We start from the raw sequence: 14,811 nt of genomic DNA, 5'->3' as shown, positions 1-14,811 counted from the left end.
GAGTCACGTGGTGCAGGTGGGGGAGGCCGTGTCTTCCATGGTTAGTGAGCCCCACACCCTTCTCTTAGGGTCCAGCGCGACCCCTGCGGGTCTGCAGCCCTTGTCGCCCTCCAGGTCCCAGCCTCAGTGCTGTTGCCAAAGGCCCAGGGGAAGTTTCCTGGTTTCGTGGGGTTTTCTCTAGGAAGGGGGACACATCCCATCCACCCAGATGAGTTTGGACTTGACCGCTGCTGGCTGCACGCACACACCAGGGAGTGTGGGAAGGCCTGGCTCTCACACACAGCCTTTCTGGGGAGAGCAGGGCAGTGCGTGGCTGTGCTTAGGGGGTGGACCAGGTAAGCGTTCCCACAAACTGGGCGGGGGTTCTGATGAGTGCACTCTTTTGTAATTGTCAGCCTGTGCAGACCTGGGGCAAAAGGGCTGGGAGGGGCTGCCTGAAGACCACCTGTGGTCAACACCAGTCAGACACAGCGTTCCAGCCTCCTCACTCTTCTGTCTTGGCACCCTTTGTTTTCGCCCTGGCTTTTGATCCCTGTGTGTGTGTGTGTGTGTGTATAGAAGATGGGACATGTGCGTATTGTACGTAGTGATGTGGCCACAGCTGAGGGCTGTGTGGTCAATACTTGTGCTCCAGTGCCCACCGCCTGGAAGTGTCTTAAGGAGCTCGGAACCTCGTATCCAAGCGAACGGACCTTGAAAGTCTCCTGGAAATTGTATTCTACTCACTGGGAAAGCTACCGACTTAAATGTCTGGAAATTCAAACAAGATGTCTGCAGGCCTGCGTGATTTGTTACCCAGTTATTACATAGGACTTGTTTTCTTTCATGTAGGATTAAATAGCAAAAGAAATCCATTTCAAAATAAATTTTTATGAAAGTTTTCCTGTAGCATGATTTATTTTCTAAACTATTTAAATAATAAGGCCACAGGCTCTATTCCCCTCACCGTTCGTTTAAAGGCTGCTTCTGAGCCCCGTCACCTGCTTTCACAACTGTCGTTCATCAGGTAACACACAGGGGACTCTCAGAAGCCCGGTCACTGTGCTGCGTTTTGTTTTTAATCAGAGAAAGTGGAGCCAGAGAGAAAGGAGCAGGCCCAGGCTACCTCCTGTGTGGGTGGCAGGGTGGTCCCAGGTGGTGCTGGGTCACCAGTACAGTGACGTCAGCGCCTGGTTGTTCTCAGGTGGAGTCGGCTGTGGGCCCCTTACCTGCTGCCCTGCGCCTGCTGACCAGACTACTCAGGATGTACTCGGCTTTCAGGAGTCTCCCTAAAAAGAAGCACCCAAAGTCACAGCTCAGGCCCGGGCACCGCTGTGACCCTCCGTCATGTTGCAGCAGGACCCGGCCTGTCCTGGAAGCAGCTGCTCTAAACAGCAAGTGGTAGGAAGACGGAGAAGAAACACGTGCTCTCAGGACTTGGGCGTGGGAGGCCTGACTGCTCACTCAGAGGGCCCAGACCCAGGCAAAGCTTGCTGTGGGCGGAGCTGCCCGTAAGCAGGACTATTTACGCCTTGTAGTCAGGAAGGGGGTTCCTAGAGGGTACAGAGATTCCTCCTAAACTCTCACTCATGAGGTTCCCGCACACAGGAGTAGCCTCACCTACAGGCGGCCTCTTCCCGCCCCCATTATACTTGACACACAATATTACATTAGTCTCAGGTGTACAGCATAGTGGTTAGACTATGCATAACTTCCAAAGTGACCCCCCGATAACTCTAGTCCCCAGCTGGCACCAGACACAGTTATTACTATATTATTGACTGTATGTCCTGTGCTGTATTTTATATCCTGTGACTATTTGTAACTGCCAATTTGTACTTCTTAATCCCTTCCCCTTTTTCACCAACACCCCAGCACCACTCCCATCTGGCAATCATCAAAATGTTCTCTGTATATGAGTTTGTTCCTGTTTTGTTTGTTAATTTTGTTCTTAGATTCCACATGTAAGTGAGATCTCATTTCATCTTTCTCTGTCTGACGTATTCCACTCAGCACAATACCCTCCCGATCCATCCATGTCAGCACAGATGGCAAGGACCCATTCTCTTCCCTGGCCGAGCAATATGCCCTTGTATGTATGTACCACCTCTTCTTTATCCGTTCATTCATCAGTGGACACCCAGGCTGCCTCCACATCCTGACTATTGTAAACAATGCTGCAATGAACATATGGATGCACAGGTTTCCTTGAAGTAGCCTTTTGGGTTTCTTCAGATAAATACCCAGAAGTGGGATTATTGGGTCCTTCATTGTCTCTTGTGGTAGCCTTTGTTTTAAAGTCTACTTTGTCTGGTATAAGTACTACTACCTCAGCTTTTTGTTTGTTGCCATTTTATGAAATATCTTTTTCTATCCCTTTACTTTAAGTCGTGTATTTTTCGATCTGAAGTGAGTCTCTTGTAGGCAACATGTATAAGAGTCTTGTTTTCTTATCCATTCAGCCAACCTATCTTTTGATTGGAGCATTTAATCCATTTACATTGAAAGTGATTGTTGATAGATTACGTAGTTGTTGCCATTTTATTATTCATATTTTTTTATCTTTCTTTTCCTTTCTTCTTCATAAAGAAGTTCCTCTAACCTTCCTTGTAATACTGGTTTGGTGGTGACGAACTCCTTTAGCTTTTCCTTGTCTGAGAAGCTCTTTATCTGTCCTTTGATTCTAAATGATATCTTTGCTGGGTAGAGCAATCTTAGTTGTATGTTGTTGCTTTTCATCACTTTGACTATTTCATACCAATCCCTTCCACACTGCAAAGTTTATGTTCAGAAATCAGCTGACAGTCTTATGGGAGCTCATTTGTAGGTAGGTAACTAACTGCCTTTCTCTTGCTGCTTTTAGGATTCTCTCTTTGTCTTTAACCTTTGCCATTTTAATTATAATGTGTCTTGGTGTGAGACTGCTTGGGTTCATCTTGTTTGGGACTCTCTGCACTTCCTGGGCTTGTATATCTATTTCCTTCACCAGGTTAGGGAAGTTTTCAGTCATTATTTCTTCAAATAGGTTTTCAATCCCTTGCTCTCTCTCTCTCCTCCTTCTGGTACCCCTATAATGTGAATGTTGTATACTTGATGTAGTCCCAGAGGCCCCTTAAACTCTCCTCATTTTTTTGGATTTTGTTTTTCTTTTTGCTGTTCTGATTGGGTGATTGGGTGTTTTCTTCTACCTTGTCTTCCAAATTGCTGATTTGATCCTCTGCTTCATCTAGTCTGCTAGTGCATTCTTCATTTCATTTATTGTATTCTTTATTTTTGACTGGTTCCTTTTTATGTTTTCTATCTCCATTTTCATGTTTCCTATCTCTTTGTTGAAGTTCTCCCTGAGATAATTGAGCATCCTTATAACCAGTGTTTTGAACTTTGCGTTTAGTAGACTGCTTGTCTCCATTTTGTTTAGTTGTTTTTCTAGAGCTTTGTTCTGTTCTTTTATTTGGGACATTTCTTTGTCTCCCCATTTTGGCTGCCTCCCTGTGTTTGTTTCTATATATTAGGTAGGACTGCTGTGTCTCCCAGTCTTAGGAAAGTAGAATTCTGTAGTAGGTGTGCTGTGGGGCTCAGTGGTGCCATCTCCCTGGTTACCAGAGCCAATGATGAACAAGACAGAGCCCCTTCCTTCAAGGTCATGATCATAAGAGCTACCATTTAAGTGTATACCATGTGCTGGGCACTGTTCAAATTATATATGATACATTATTATCTTCATTTCACAGATGAGTAAACGGGCCATAGAGAGGCTGGTAATAGGACCAAAATATAAGAATCAGGCTCTGAGCTCTCACCTGTGCTGAGCTGCCTCCCAGAGTGACAGGACTTCAGATTAGCATCTGACATGGTGGCCTATTTGTGGCCATGCAGGATACACTTTGCTCACAATCTTTCTGTCCTCAGACCGAGGAACAAATGTGCAGCACAAAGCTGTACCTCCACCATTTTCTAGTGTCCTGGCTTCTCTTCTTCCCAACTGGTTAAAGTTGCTGTGCTCTTTCCCCCTTTTACCCCCTCTCACCTCCTCTTCTTCCTACCTCCCTCTTTCCTTTCTTTCTCTCATCTTAAACCTCACTGTTTTACTATTTTTTTAAATTTATTGGTCTGTCTCCTTCCCCAACTTGAGTCACTTGAAGGTCATGAGCCACATCTTGGTCATCTTTACAACTACCGTGTTTCCCCAAAAATAAGACCTAGCCGGACAATCTAAGATGCGTTAGAGCTGATTGTCTGGCTAGGTCTTATTTTTGGGGAAACATGGTAGCAGCTTTCAACATCCACTGCTAAAACAAAACAAACAAAAAAAAAGAGAGAGAGAAAAGATAGAAAGAGAAGGAAAGAAAAGAAAAAAAGGTAAACAGTATCTGAAATCATGGGTTAGGGTCTGATAAAATTCATTCATACCAGTGTCTAAAAGGAGAGAAATAACACGTAATACCTATTTGAATAAGTTTTATATAAGCTATTTCCATTTTTAAAAGTTGTGTTTTCTAATTAGTTTTGCTGATATATAAGAATGGGCATTTAAAAAATACATTGGTCTTGTATTCACCAACCTTGCTGAATCTCTTAATTCTAATAATTTGTTAATTTTTTGAAGTTTTCTATGTGGCATTTGGTAAATTTGTTTGTTCATTTCTAATGTTTATACTTCTTTTTCTTTTCTTATTGCATTGAGAAGACTCCCAGGTCAGTATTGAGTAGAAGTGTTAATAAGATGCAATTTTTTCTTGACTTGATTTTAAAATGAATATTTCTAATTTTTCATCATTAGTTTTGCCAAAGGTTTTTGGTTGCTTCCTTTCATCCAGTTAAGAAAGTTCCATCTTGTCAGTTATCAACTTAATGCCTTTCAGCTCCAAAATCACCCTAATTGCTTGCTTTTTAGACTAACTTGTATGTTTACTAAATATTTTACTCATCACTGTCTTTTGTATTCGCCACTCCATCTTTGTCGGGTCAATTCCCTCCTTAGCAAAATACATGCTTTAGTGTGTGTGCACACGTGTGTGTGCATGTGTGAATGTGTATGCATGTGTGTGCTGTGTGTGCATGTATGGACATGCATGTGTATTTGTGTGTGAGAGAGAAGTATCTTAAGAGTAATAAGCATTTTTAGTCTTTGTCTGAAAATGTCTATTTTGTCCTCACTTTTGGATGATGATTTTTGCTGGGCATAAAATTCTAGATTGAAAGCTATTTCCTCTTAAATTTTCTTGCAGATTCCCTTGTTTTCTGGACTCTTATTGTTGATGAGATGTGTTTTTTAAGTCTAAATATAGTCTCTATATAAATAACCTGTCTTCTTTGTTTCCTTTAAGATTTTCTCATTGTTTGATTTTTTTTTATGGTGTACCACACTGTGTCTAGGTGATTTTTTAAAGAAAAATTTTGCTCGAGGCTGGATGTATTCCTTTAGCGAAAAGACACTGTTTTTCTCCAGTTCTGGTCAGTGCTTCTGGAAGTCCCATTATGCTCAGTGCTTTTTTCATTCCATTGTCTGAGTTTTAAAAACTTCTCTTTCATATTTTGGTCCACTTAACTTTCTGTGCTTCATTATAGTTTTTTCTCTAAATACATTCTCCAGTTCCGTAATTGTTCCTCCTGCTGCAGGAATATATTCAGGTGTTTAGGGGCTTGGGACTCGTGAGAAATAGGCGATGGGACATTTGTCTTTACTGTAAGGTCGTTACCAGTCACCAACCACAGGTGGCAGACAGGTACCTGTTGAGAATCTGTAGATAGTCCCTTGCTGGTAAAGAGGTCCACAGACCTGCAGCCTCAATGTTTTCTGGGAGATAGTTAGAAACACAGAATCTGACCACTCAGTCAGGACCTGCATTTTGGTTAGGTCTCCAGGTGCTTCACTGGCCACTGACATTTGGCAAGCACTGCTCGGGAACGCTGCCATCTGTGACATTTGTTACTGGTCTGAGATGAGATAAGTGAAAAAAAGAAGAGTGAGGATTTTAGAAACTTACTATCTTTTGCCAAAGTAAGTGTGTGACATTTGAATCTAATAATAAATGCTTTGGGCTTGTAGTTTATGTACCTTTTTAATTTCATTTTTCTAAACATCTATTTTATTGCATTCATCCCAATTAAGCAGTTTGTTTGGTAGTTGGGCGCCCTTATCGGCACTGAAAGGCGAGAGTTTGGCCACCAACTGGCCGCTCTGCCCTCTCCAGCCATCACCACATAGCCAGTCCTGTCACTGGTGTCTGCAGAAAAGGGACCTGTGCGCTCCGCCTGCTTTGTGGGCACTACCCCATCAGTTACTACACTTTCTGACAACACATTGATCTGTACTTTCAATTGCTTTGTTCTTTAATTTCTGAAAGTTGTATTTAGTGCTTTTGAAAATTAGTAAATTCATTGTCTTTCTCTGCTATGCTCTGTGTTGTTAAACATACTATTTTTAAAACTGTATGAGTCTCTCAGGTTGTTCTATTTTTATATTTGGGGTATTTTTGGAGTGCCAGTTTCCTTGTTTGTTGTATATGCTGTTCTCTCGTGCTTCATTTCCTTCTGCTGCTTATGAATGTTCTTCTCCGGCATCCTCAGCAAGGAGTGGCCTGTTGTGGGTCCAAGCCCAGCCACAGGCATCTTTGCAGCACAGTTGGTGCTGGATCTGCTGGGACCTGGACATTTCAGTCCTGAATGAGGTTTTTTCTTATGACGTGGGAGATTTCTGGGGGTAAATTCAGGTTCACATACATGTTTGGCATGGACTTGGGTGATTTTTCTTTGGGGAGATTTTCTTGGTCTCCACTTGCAGCTTGGGCACACAGCAAGCCCTGGGCCCTCTCTGGGGGGCTGGGGAGGCTGTTCCATCCCCCTTCAAAGTTCAAGCCTCGTGCAAATATCTTACTCCATGTAGGCCCAAGGCTCCGTCTTCTATCCCTGCACAGGGATTGAATGACTCTGTGCAACGCTTCAGGCACTGATGCATTTAATTGACCACATTGTGCAATGGGAGAAGATTCTGCACTTGCTCACTTGTTGGTGGGACTGGAAGTCTGAGGCTTTTTCTCTGACCGTGGCTTCCAAGGTCTCGTCTCCTAATTTCAGGTGGCAGTGAGGTGAGCAGGCCCAGGATGCCTCTCTTGCCCTGAAACCCCACTGTGTTGAATGTGTGGCCTTTGGAATGCAATCTGGGTGGACACCGGGAGGGGCTGGGTCAAAGGGGACGCCAGGAGGTGTGCTATCCCCTCATTTTGCCTTTATTCCTTTCTTTACCCATTATCACACCACACATCCCTGTCACTTCTCTGTGTCAGGGTCCCCAAATGCTGAAGGGTGACAGCTTTTTCCAGGGCACCTCCCCTAAGTCCCTCTGTCCCTGAAACACCTGGTGCAGGTGGAGGCTCAAGAGATGATGGGGGTGGAAGTTTACAAGTAAGCACTTAGCTCAGAGGCTGTGTGTCTTCTGTGGCACCTGTGACAGTCTCTGAGTAAATGACAGCCCCAGCTGCTGAGGAATAGCTCTGAGACTTTTATCACAGATGCATGATGTGTGAGCAGAGACAGACACATGATGGTCATGATGCCATCGAGCTCACTGGTTCCCAGGACACCACGCTCCATGGAGACGAGAGGAGAAACAGACAGACAGAAAAACGGAAACCAGTGTAGCTGTGTCCAGCAGTGCTGGCACATGCCTGCTTCCCGTGGCCTCGGCATCCAGGCCACAGCAGCTCCAGGAGTACCCTGGCCTCGCCCTTTGGTGTCCCCACAGAGCTCTTGCTCACTTGTCATTGCCACCTGATGCCATCAGGAGGACTACTGGTCGGTAGGGTTCCCTCATACCCCACACATTATAAAATGTCCTGAATCAGGGACATTTGAAAGAAGACATGTATCCTAAGTTCAACTCTGTCCCTCAATTACTCTAGACGTGGGCCTGATTTGGGCTCAGCTGTGAGAATTGGCAGGTGAATGAGCCAAGGTGCGTTCGTGTCCCACTGTCTGTCCCTGTGAATATGCAGCACTTGGTACTGTTCCTTTTCATAGAAAATGAAGTAGAGATAGTTTAACCTCTGGAAGACCAGAGTTACCAAAACAATAACAATGGCTGAAACCAGTTTAAAAAGTAGCCAGTCCTGTTTCTGGGAAGGGCAACGTGGCTCCCTTCTCACCCTTTGTCCTCTCACTTGTGGAAATGAGAGCAGCAGGCCACACATTCCTAAACCCCGTGGTTATCAGTAATTTAAATAATTCAGGAGTTCTGTGGAAGTGGACTTTGCTTTAAGAGGAGCAGGTCCTCTGCCCCCACCCCTCTCCATCACATCCTAAGTCAGAATGTCAGCCTCAGCTTTCATTTCCTTCAAAGTGACAGGAGGAAAGAAAGGGTACCTTGGGGCCTGGTCAGGGGCAGTACAGAAAACCCTCACCTTCCTCCGGTGGGTTCATCAGCTCTATTGTCAGCATAGTTAAGTAGCCGAAAGGCAGCAGGATGGCAAAGAGAAAGTGGGAGAATTCTACTGTGCTTTTTAAGGCTCTTGGTCAGAAGTACAGCGATACCCATCGGAAAGTAGCAGGACAGACTCATTAGAAGACAAAGGCTCCAGTTAATGTTCCCACACCTTTTCAGTTTTCTCTAAGGCTCTGGCCAAAGGCCTCTGTGCTGGTGATGGAAGGCAGTGGCCGCCTGGTCAAGGCGCTCGGCAACGCGGGTGGGACAAGAGGGCAGGAGTGTGCCTACCTGAGTTGACCGATACCCGGGCCTGGCGAATTAGCAGCTGCGGGGCCATCGGCGTGGCTGGCCACAGCCTGTGCAGCCCCTTGGCGATCTGCAGCAACTGGCTGGACAGGTCGAGCCCGTACAGGAGCCGGTCACTGAGGAACAGGATGGCAGCTGCGGTGGCACTGTCGCGGGTGAGGATGGAGGCCTTCAGGGACACCTGGGGACATGCAGAGGCACAGTGAGCCTGCAGAAATAGCGTCATCCTCAGAGAGGAAGGCGGTCTTGGGACCAGACGAGTCCTCAGGTGTTTTTATCAAAATGAACAACAACAAAAGCCAGAGCAGGAGAAGAGGCACTTTGTTAGGAGAAGAGGAAACCACGCAGTTCAGCTTCGTGATGAAGCACCATTTCCCTCACTCAGTTTTCCACATTATGCTTCTAAAGTTATACAAGTGATAATACATATTTCCTGTCCTTCAATATGCCCAGTATCCCTTTGCTCCACACTCCTCCCCCGATTAAGCTCTCTGCTTCTTGCCCTCTGTCCCAAGGCAAGTGGTGACTCGTCCAGGTGGCAAATTGGGGCAGAAGAAAGTGGGCACGCAGGGCCCGGCGGCCCTCCCTTCTCTTGGAAACAAGGACTCTGCTCGTCTCCATCCCACGTGTCACCTAGAAAGCCACCCAATCTGAGGCGTTCTGCTCAACCTAGGAATTCCTCTGACTGAATGGGGAAGTTACCATGATTCTGGGGTTTGTGTAGCAGGCCTGTATGCTCTAGTCCAGTCACATCTCCCAACTTAGCCTGTACCAGAATTAAAGAAGCGTTTACTCTCTCGTCTGCCAATGCCTTTGGCTAAATATTGTCTTTTCCCCACAATCCAGGAGGTGTCACTTAGTGGGTCCTTCCATAGACCCCCCCACTGCCATTGCCCCACACACCATAACCCTCACATACCAGCCCTGCCCACTGACCCTGCCCTCGAAGCAGCCATGTATTTTGCCACTTGGCTTCGACCCCTCCCCACACCCCAGCACCAGCTCAAGGCCAAGAGATGAGTACCCACCTGCTACCTGGCTCCATGACTATGGAGCCTGGCTTGGAAAAAACAAGCTTAGAAAAAGAAAGAATGTTGCAAGATGGAAAGCAGCAGAAAGTGGAGTGTAGCTAAGCCACACACATGGGCAACGGCAGACGATGACCCAAGAACCATGACTGAGTCCAAATCCCCTTTTCATGAGTGCTCCTGTCAGAGTGCAAGCCTCCTGCCTGTCCCCTATGGTCTTCAAAACACGTGTGCCCCATTTTAGGTCTGCGTCAGTGAGCCTCTAGTCCTTCCAACTAAAAAACTAACTAAAACTGAAAAGCTCAAAATTTCTATTGAGGTATGTCAATAAACCATCCATCTGAAAAGCACACGTTTTAAATGAGAACAGTTCATTCGTTTGACACTCACAAAATGTAAATTCAAAGATGGATAAGAAGAATGCCCGTTTTCTGGGTGCTCAGCTTTATGGATACGCCCATCTGTGCCCGCCTTGCGCACAGAAACCGCCGCCTTTCGCTTTGCGGCCTCGGCTGCCAGCGCTGCCAGGTTCCTGGCTGCACACATGGGGGCCAGGGGTCGGGATGGGAAGCGAATGGGAGGGGCGGCGCCCAAAACCCGGGACATCTTCTCGCCTCCAGGCTGCGCTTGGGGCGGGGCTTGCTGCGGTTCGCTCTGGTCCTCAGAGAAGCTCGCTTCGCTTTCCGGGCTGCGGCAGGACTTACAGGGATGCGGCCTGGACAGGCGGGCTGCTCCCTGGAGGCGGCTCTGTACCTCTCCTCCATGATAACGATGCTTTCCATCTTTGCAGCAACATCCAGTTTATGAAAAACGTTCGCACACATTATCTCCTTTAATTTGATAGTAACTAAAAGAGCTAAGCCAGGTAAGGCAACTGAGGCGGAGAGGTTAAGTGACTTTCCCAAGTTACAAAGTCAGAAGGTTCAGGAAGGAACTCAAGTCTCTCTTTTTTCTTCTTCTTTTCATCATGGTCAAAAACACAGAACATGGAATTTGCCATCTTACCCGTTTTTAAGTGGACAGCTCGGGAGCATGCAGTACATTCACCGAGTTGTGACTCACGTCCTGCAAGTCGGAAACTCGGAACCATTAAACAGCAGCTCCTCTTTTCCCCTCCCCCAGACCCTGGCCGCCACCATTTTACTTTCTGTTTCTATGACTTTGACTATTCAAGGGCCTCGTATATGTGGAATCATACAGTTTGTCTTTTTGTGACTGGTTTACATCACTTTGCACAGTGTCCCCCAGGTCCACCCATGCTGTAGCAGGTGTCAGGATTTCCTTCTTTTTAGGCTGAATAATGTTCCCTTGTTGTATGGACCACGTTTTGTTTACCTGTCATCTGTGGATGGACCCTTGGTTGCTTCCATGTCTTGGCTCTTGTGAATGATGCTGCTATGAATACAGGTGTGAAAATCTCTCTTGGAGACTTTGCTTTCGATTCTTTTGGATAAACACCCAGCAGTGGGATTGCTGAGTCATAAGGTAGGTTCTATTTTTAATTTTTTGAGGATCCTCCATACTGTTTTCCATAGAAGTTGCACCATTTTACATTCTCACCATCAATGCACGTCATTGTAGCTTCTCCATGTCCTTAGTCAACACTTGAGGACCTCACGTCTCTTGAGGGTCAGTTTTCTTCTGCTTTCCCCCTATGGTCTGATCAAGGAGATTTGGGGCACTGCCTCATCTGGACACAGGAAGCTGGCTCTTTGGAGCTATGGCTGAATGTACCACTCACTGAGTCCAAACAGTGGCTGTAAGGAACCCATATCCTTTACTGTGATGAGAAAATTCTAAGGGAAAAAAAAAGAACCAAAAACAAAAAAGCCCCCCAACAAATCCCAACTGAAAAGAATATTCGTACGTAATTGAAAACAAGAGAAAGTAAAGAAAACTTTTCAGGAGATGGTCTTTAATTTCAGTGTCTTGAAATTCTCTAGTGAAAACTGGTGCCATGAGGGCAAAAGACAATTTTGTGATCAGCTGGAGGTTACTCCACCCGGGCACCCCTCCACAGAGCTACCTGGCAAGTCCACTTGAATCTCTGAGGGGGTCATCCTGAGTGGATGAGGTGGAGCTTCTGGGAACCTGGGGAGCGGCACAAAGTGGCAAGTCCAGAGATCTGCAGAGGGTCCCTTGGAGTCCCCAGACACTTCTCATCAGCTCGCGCAGACAGGACAGTGCCCAAGGCCAGGGAAGGATCACCTGACAGGAGCAGTGGAGATGTCTCCAGGCCTCGAGCAGCTGTGTCTCCAGCAGCCGGGGCAGGAAGTCTTGTCCCCATGGGGGTGGGGTACAGTGTTTCCAGGGTGTCCCTCCAGCAGCGACACAGAATTAACCACAGGGCAATGGCTCTGGGCCGACTCTGCACGTTTAGATGCAAACTTGGACAGGACCAAACTATTTCCTAACTTGACTGGGGCATAGAACAAAGCTTAAGAATATCTACAGGTACACAAATTACCCACCATCCTGCAAGATGAGATTTACAATGTCTGGCAGCCAGTCAAAAATTACCAGGCATGAAAGAAGCCCATATTGCAGAGGAAAAGAAAACAATGGAAACTGACCCCAAACTGTATTTTATTAGAAGGTAGAGTAAAAATTAGGTGGAAGTGGGGACATGGGATATATATAAAAGTGATCCAAATCAAACTTCTAGAAATAAAATTTACCATGTGTGAGCTGAAACCATAGGTGTGTGAGTTTGGGTCCTAGAGCCACCATTTCCTTCAAGGATGAGGTACTTAAGCTGAGTCTCAGGGACCTGAGCTGTGAAATACGACCGCAGCTGTTTGCCAGACGGATAGAGGAAACGCAGATCAAACACTCATCGCAAGGCCTGGTGCATTGTGGGTGCTTCACACGTGACAGGGAACACCACGGTGAAAAATGGGGAAAAGAGTCAATTCGCACATTCTCATGCTCTTGTGTGACAAAGTGACAAGCAGAGACAGGCACCAACATTACTGTAAGTGGAATTCTCAGTAGAGCAGGTAGCAAATAATAGACCGTGCATATAACATCTATAAAGCTCAGCTCAGAAATTGGCAACATCTCCAATTTTTAAAAACAGCTTCCTTCTCCCCACCAACTCTGAGGAGCGATGGTACTGGAAGTGAAAAAGGGGAAGGGAAATGCTTAGAGCAGAGGTGAAGCTGTTCCTGAGGGGAGCCCTCCCCCCGCCTGGAGACTGATGCTGCAAACACCCCATTCCATGTCCCGTGAACACACCATCCATGCGAGCAGAGAACGTTGCCTAATCTATTTTTCCCCCTTCCATTCTTAATAGATTGGAGCACAAAAGCCTGAGAGAGGGTGACCTGCCAGACAAAGGCCCTTTGAGTTCCTTGGAAAGTAGGCCTGGAGGACGATGGAAGGGGTCCGAGTGGCCCTATTATTCCCACTTGCACTAATTAGACATTTTTCTGTCAGCTATTGAGCACTGCTGAGAGGCCAAACTCACTGAATTCATGTCTAAAGTGTTTACAGAAGTTTGCATCTGTTTGTGTCTCTTCAGGAGGAAAATAAGCACTTCAATAGCTTTGTGGAGACTCTAAAGGCAGCCCCCATCCTGGGGGACGGTCCCCACAGCTGCATAATGTGAGCCGGCCAGGCCCGCGCCCTGGCATCTCTCTCCAAGCCCAACAGGCTATGTGCAGGGAAGTCAGCTCGGGGCCCTCTCTCCCTTCCCATTGTCTGGGTCCCGTCCTGGGAACCGGCAGCCTGCTGTGCTCCACACGCAGATTTGGTGGCCTCCATTCTCGCAGCCCCTCTCTCTGAGAAATTAATACCCACTTTCATTTGCTGCCAAGTGAAGGGCGAGTAAATTCCTCAGCAGCAAGAATCCGCCACCACCACCACCGCCACCACCGGTGGAGTGTCCCCAAGCGAGGCCGGGGCTGTGACTTCAGGACAGCAAGGAGAGAGGCCAGAGTGCGGCAGGAGGGATGTTAGGAGCGTCCCCATGGGGAAAATGTGCTGGTTATGCAGTCAGATTAACACAGAAGGATCCTCACCCCCCAGGGGACAGAAGAAGGAACCACACAGAACCGCCAGGCCCCTCGCCGCACTGCAGTCCTGGGCAGCGGAACTGTGTTCACCGTTCTTTTTGTTTGGGTACTAGGCCGGCGACTGACCTGCCGTCACAGGGGACTCAAAATATTATCTTTATACCAAATGTCACAGTAACAGAACAGTTTTGGAGCAACACAGGACAGCTCAGGATAAAAAATGAACAGGAATTTGGTCCCTTTACCTGCCCTCAGCTGACGAAGGCCGAGCTTGTCCAAATGGCCACCAAGCCATGTTTTCCTGTGGAGCAGTCACGTGTAAATAAATATATGGCCTGGGTTTCCAGAGCGACAGCTCCCAGTGCCCACATGCCCACAGCTGGTTTCCACATCTGCTCTCACGGTGGAAGATCTGGGTTCTGACTGAGTTTATGGCTCAAAGGTGACTTCACGGACCGCGAGGACGCTGAGTCAGGTGGTTAGGGACTTCAAGTCCACAGTGAGATTTCAACACACACGATGGAAAAAGTGCCAAAGAATGTTTTCTAAGGGCTTTGGCTGAGCAGCAGCACAGAAAAGCGTGTGCTGGTTTCAGGGTTCCTGGAGTTGGGCCAGCCCCTCCCCACGCCGAGCGTCAAGTCCGGGTCCACTACGGGTTCAAAGCCATGCTGTGTCCAGGCAATGACAGTGGCAGCTGTTCTCAAGGGGGCCGGGCAAGGGGCCTCAGAAAAGGAGCCACCTGGCACAGCGATTGGCAGGCGCAGTGCGGAGGGAATGACTGTCTAGCAAATCCGGAGATGAAAATGGCAGGGAAGGGGCCAAGTCCCCACGTGAGGAATTAGTGTGCGAACAAACGGGAGGAAGGGCACTGAGGCCCGCGGAGTGATGCACCCACCGCAGAAGCAGCGCAAGAGCCAGCCGGTTAACCTCGATGCCACGGTCAGCGGAAGAACCCACCGTGCCCCCCCCCCCCCACTGCTCAGCTGAGGGGGACGAGGGCCCTGGGGGGCCCTTAGCCACGCCCAGGGCCCTGAGCTCAGCGCCTCTGCTGTCCTTCGTT

At 47.4% G+C, this 14,811-nt stretch overlaps 1 protein-coding gene across 1 annotated transcript in view; it reads right to left on the bottom strand.

Moving 5' to 3' along the window:
• Positions 1–14,811, bottom strand: part of ALPK1 (alpha kinase 1) — a 47,333-nt gene that overhangs the window by 18,093 nt on the left and 14,429 nt on the right. The window contains exons 2-3 of the mRNA XM_033134627.1: positions 8,690–8,888; positions 1,209–1,268 (exon numbers count right to left, since the gene is read on the bottom strand). Of these exons, the coding sequence (XP_032990518.1) occupies positions 1,209–1,268; positions 8,690–8,888 (259 nt within the window). The remainder of the gene's footprint in view (positions 1–1,208; positions 1,269–8,689; positions 8,889–14,811) is intronic.

Source organism: Rhinolophus ferrumequinum, chromosome 18, assembly GCF_004115265.2.
Source record: "Rhinolophus ferrumequinum isolate MPI-CBG mRhiFer1 chromosome 18, mRhiFer1_v1.p, whole genome shotgun sequence".
NCBI lineage: Eukaryota > Metazoa > Chordata > Mammalia > Chiroptera > Rhinolophidae > Rhinolophus > Rhinolophus ferrumequinum.
Note: the sequence above shows the minus strand (reverse complement) of the source record. Positions and strands in the feature narration are given on the sequence as shown.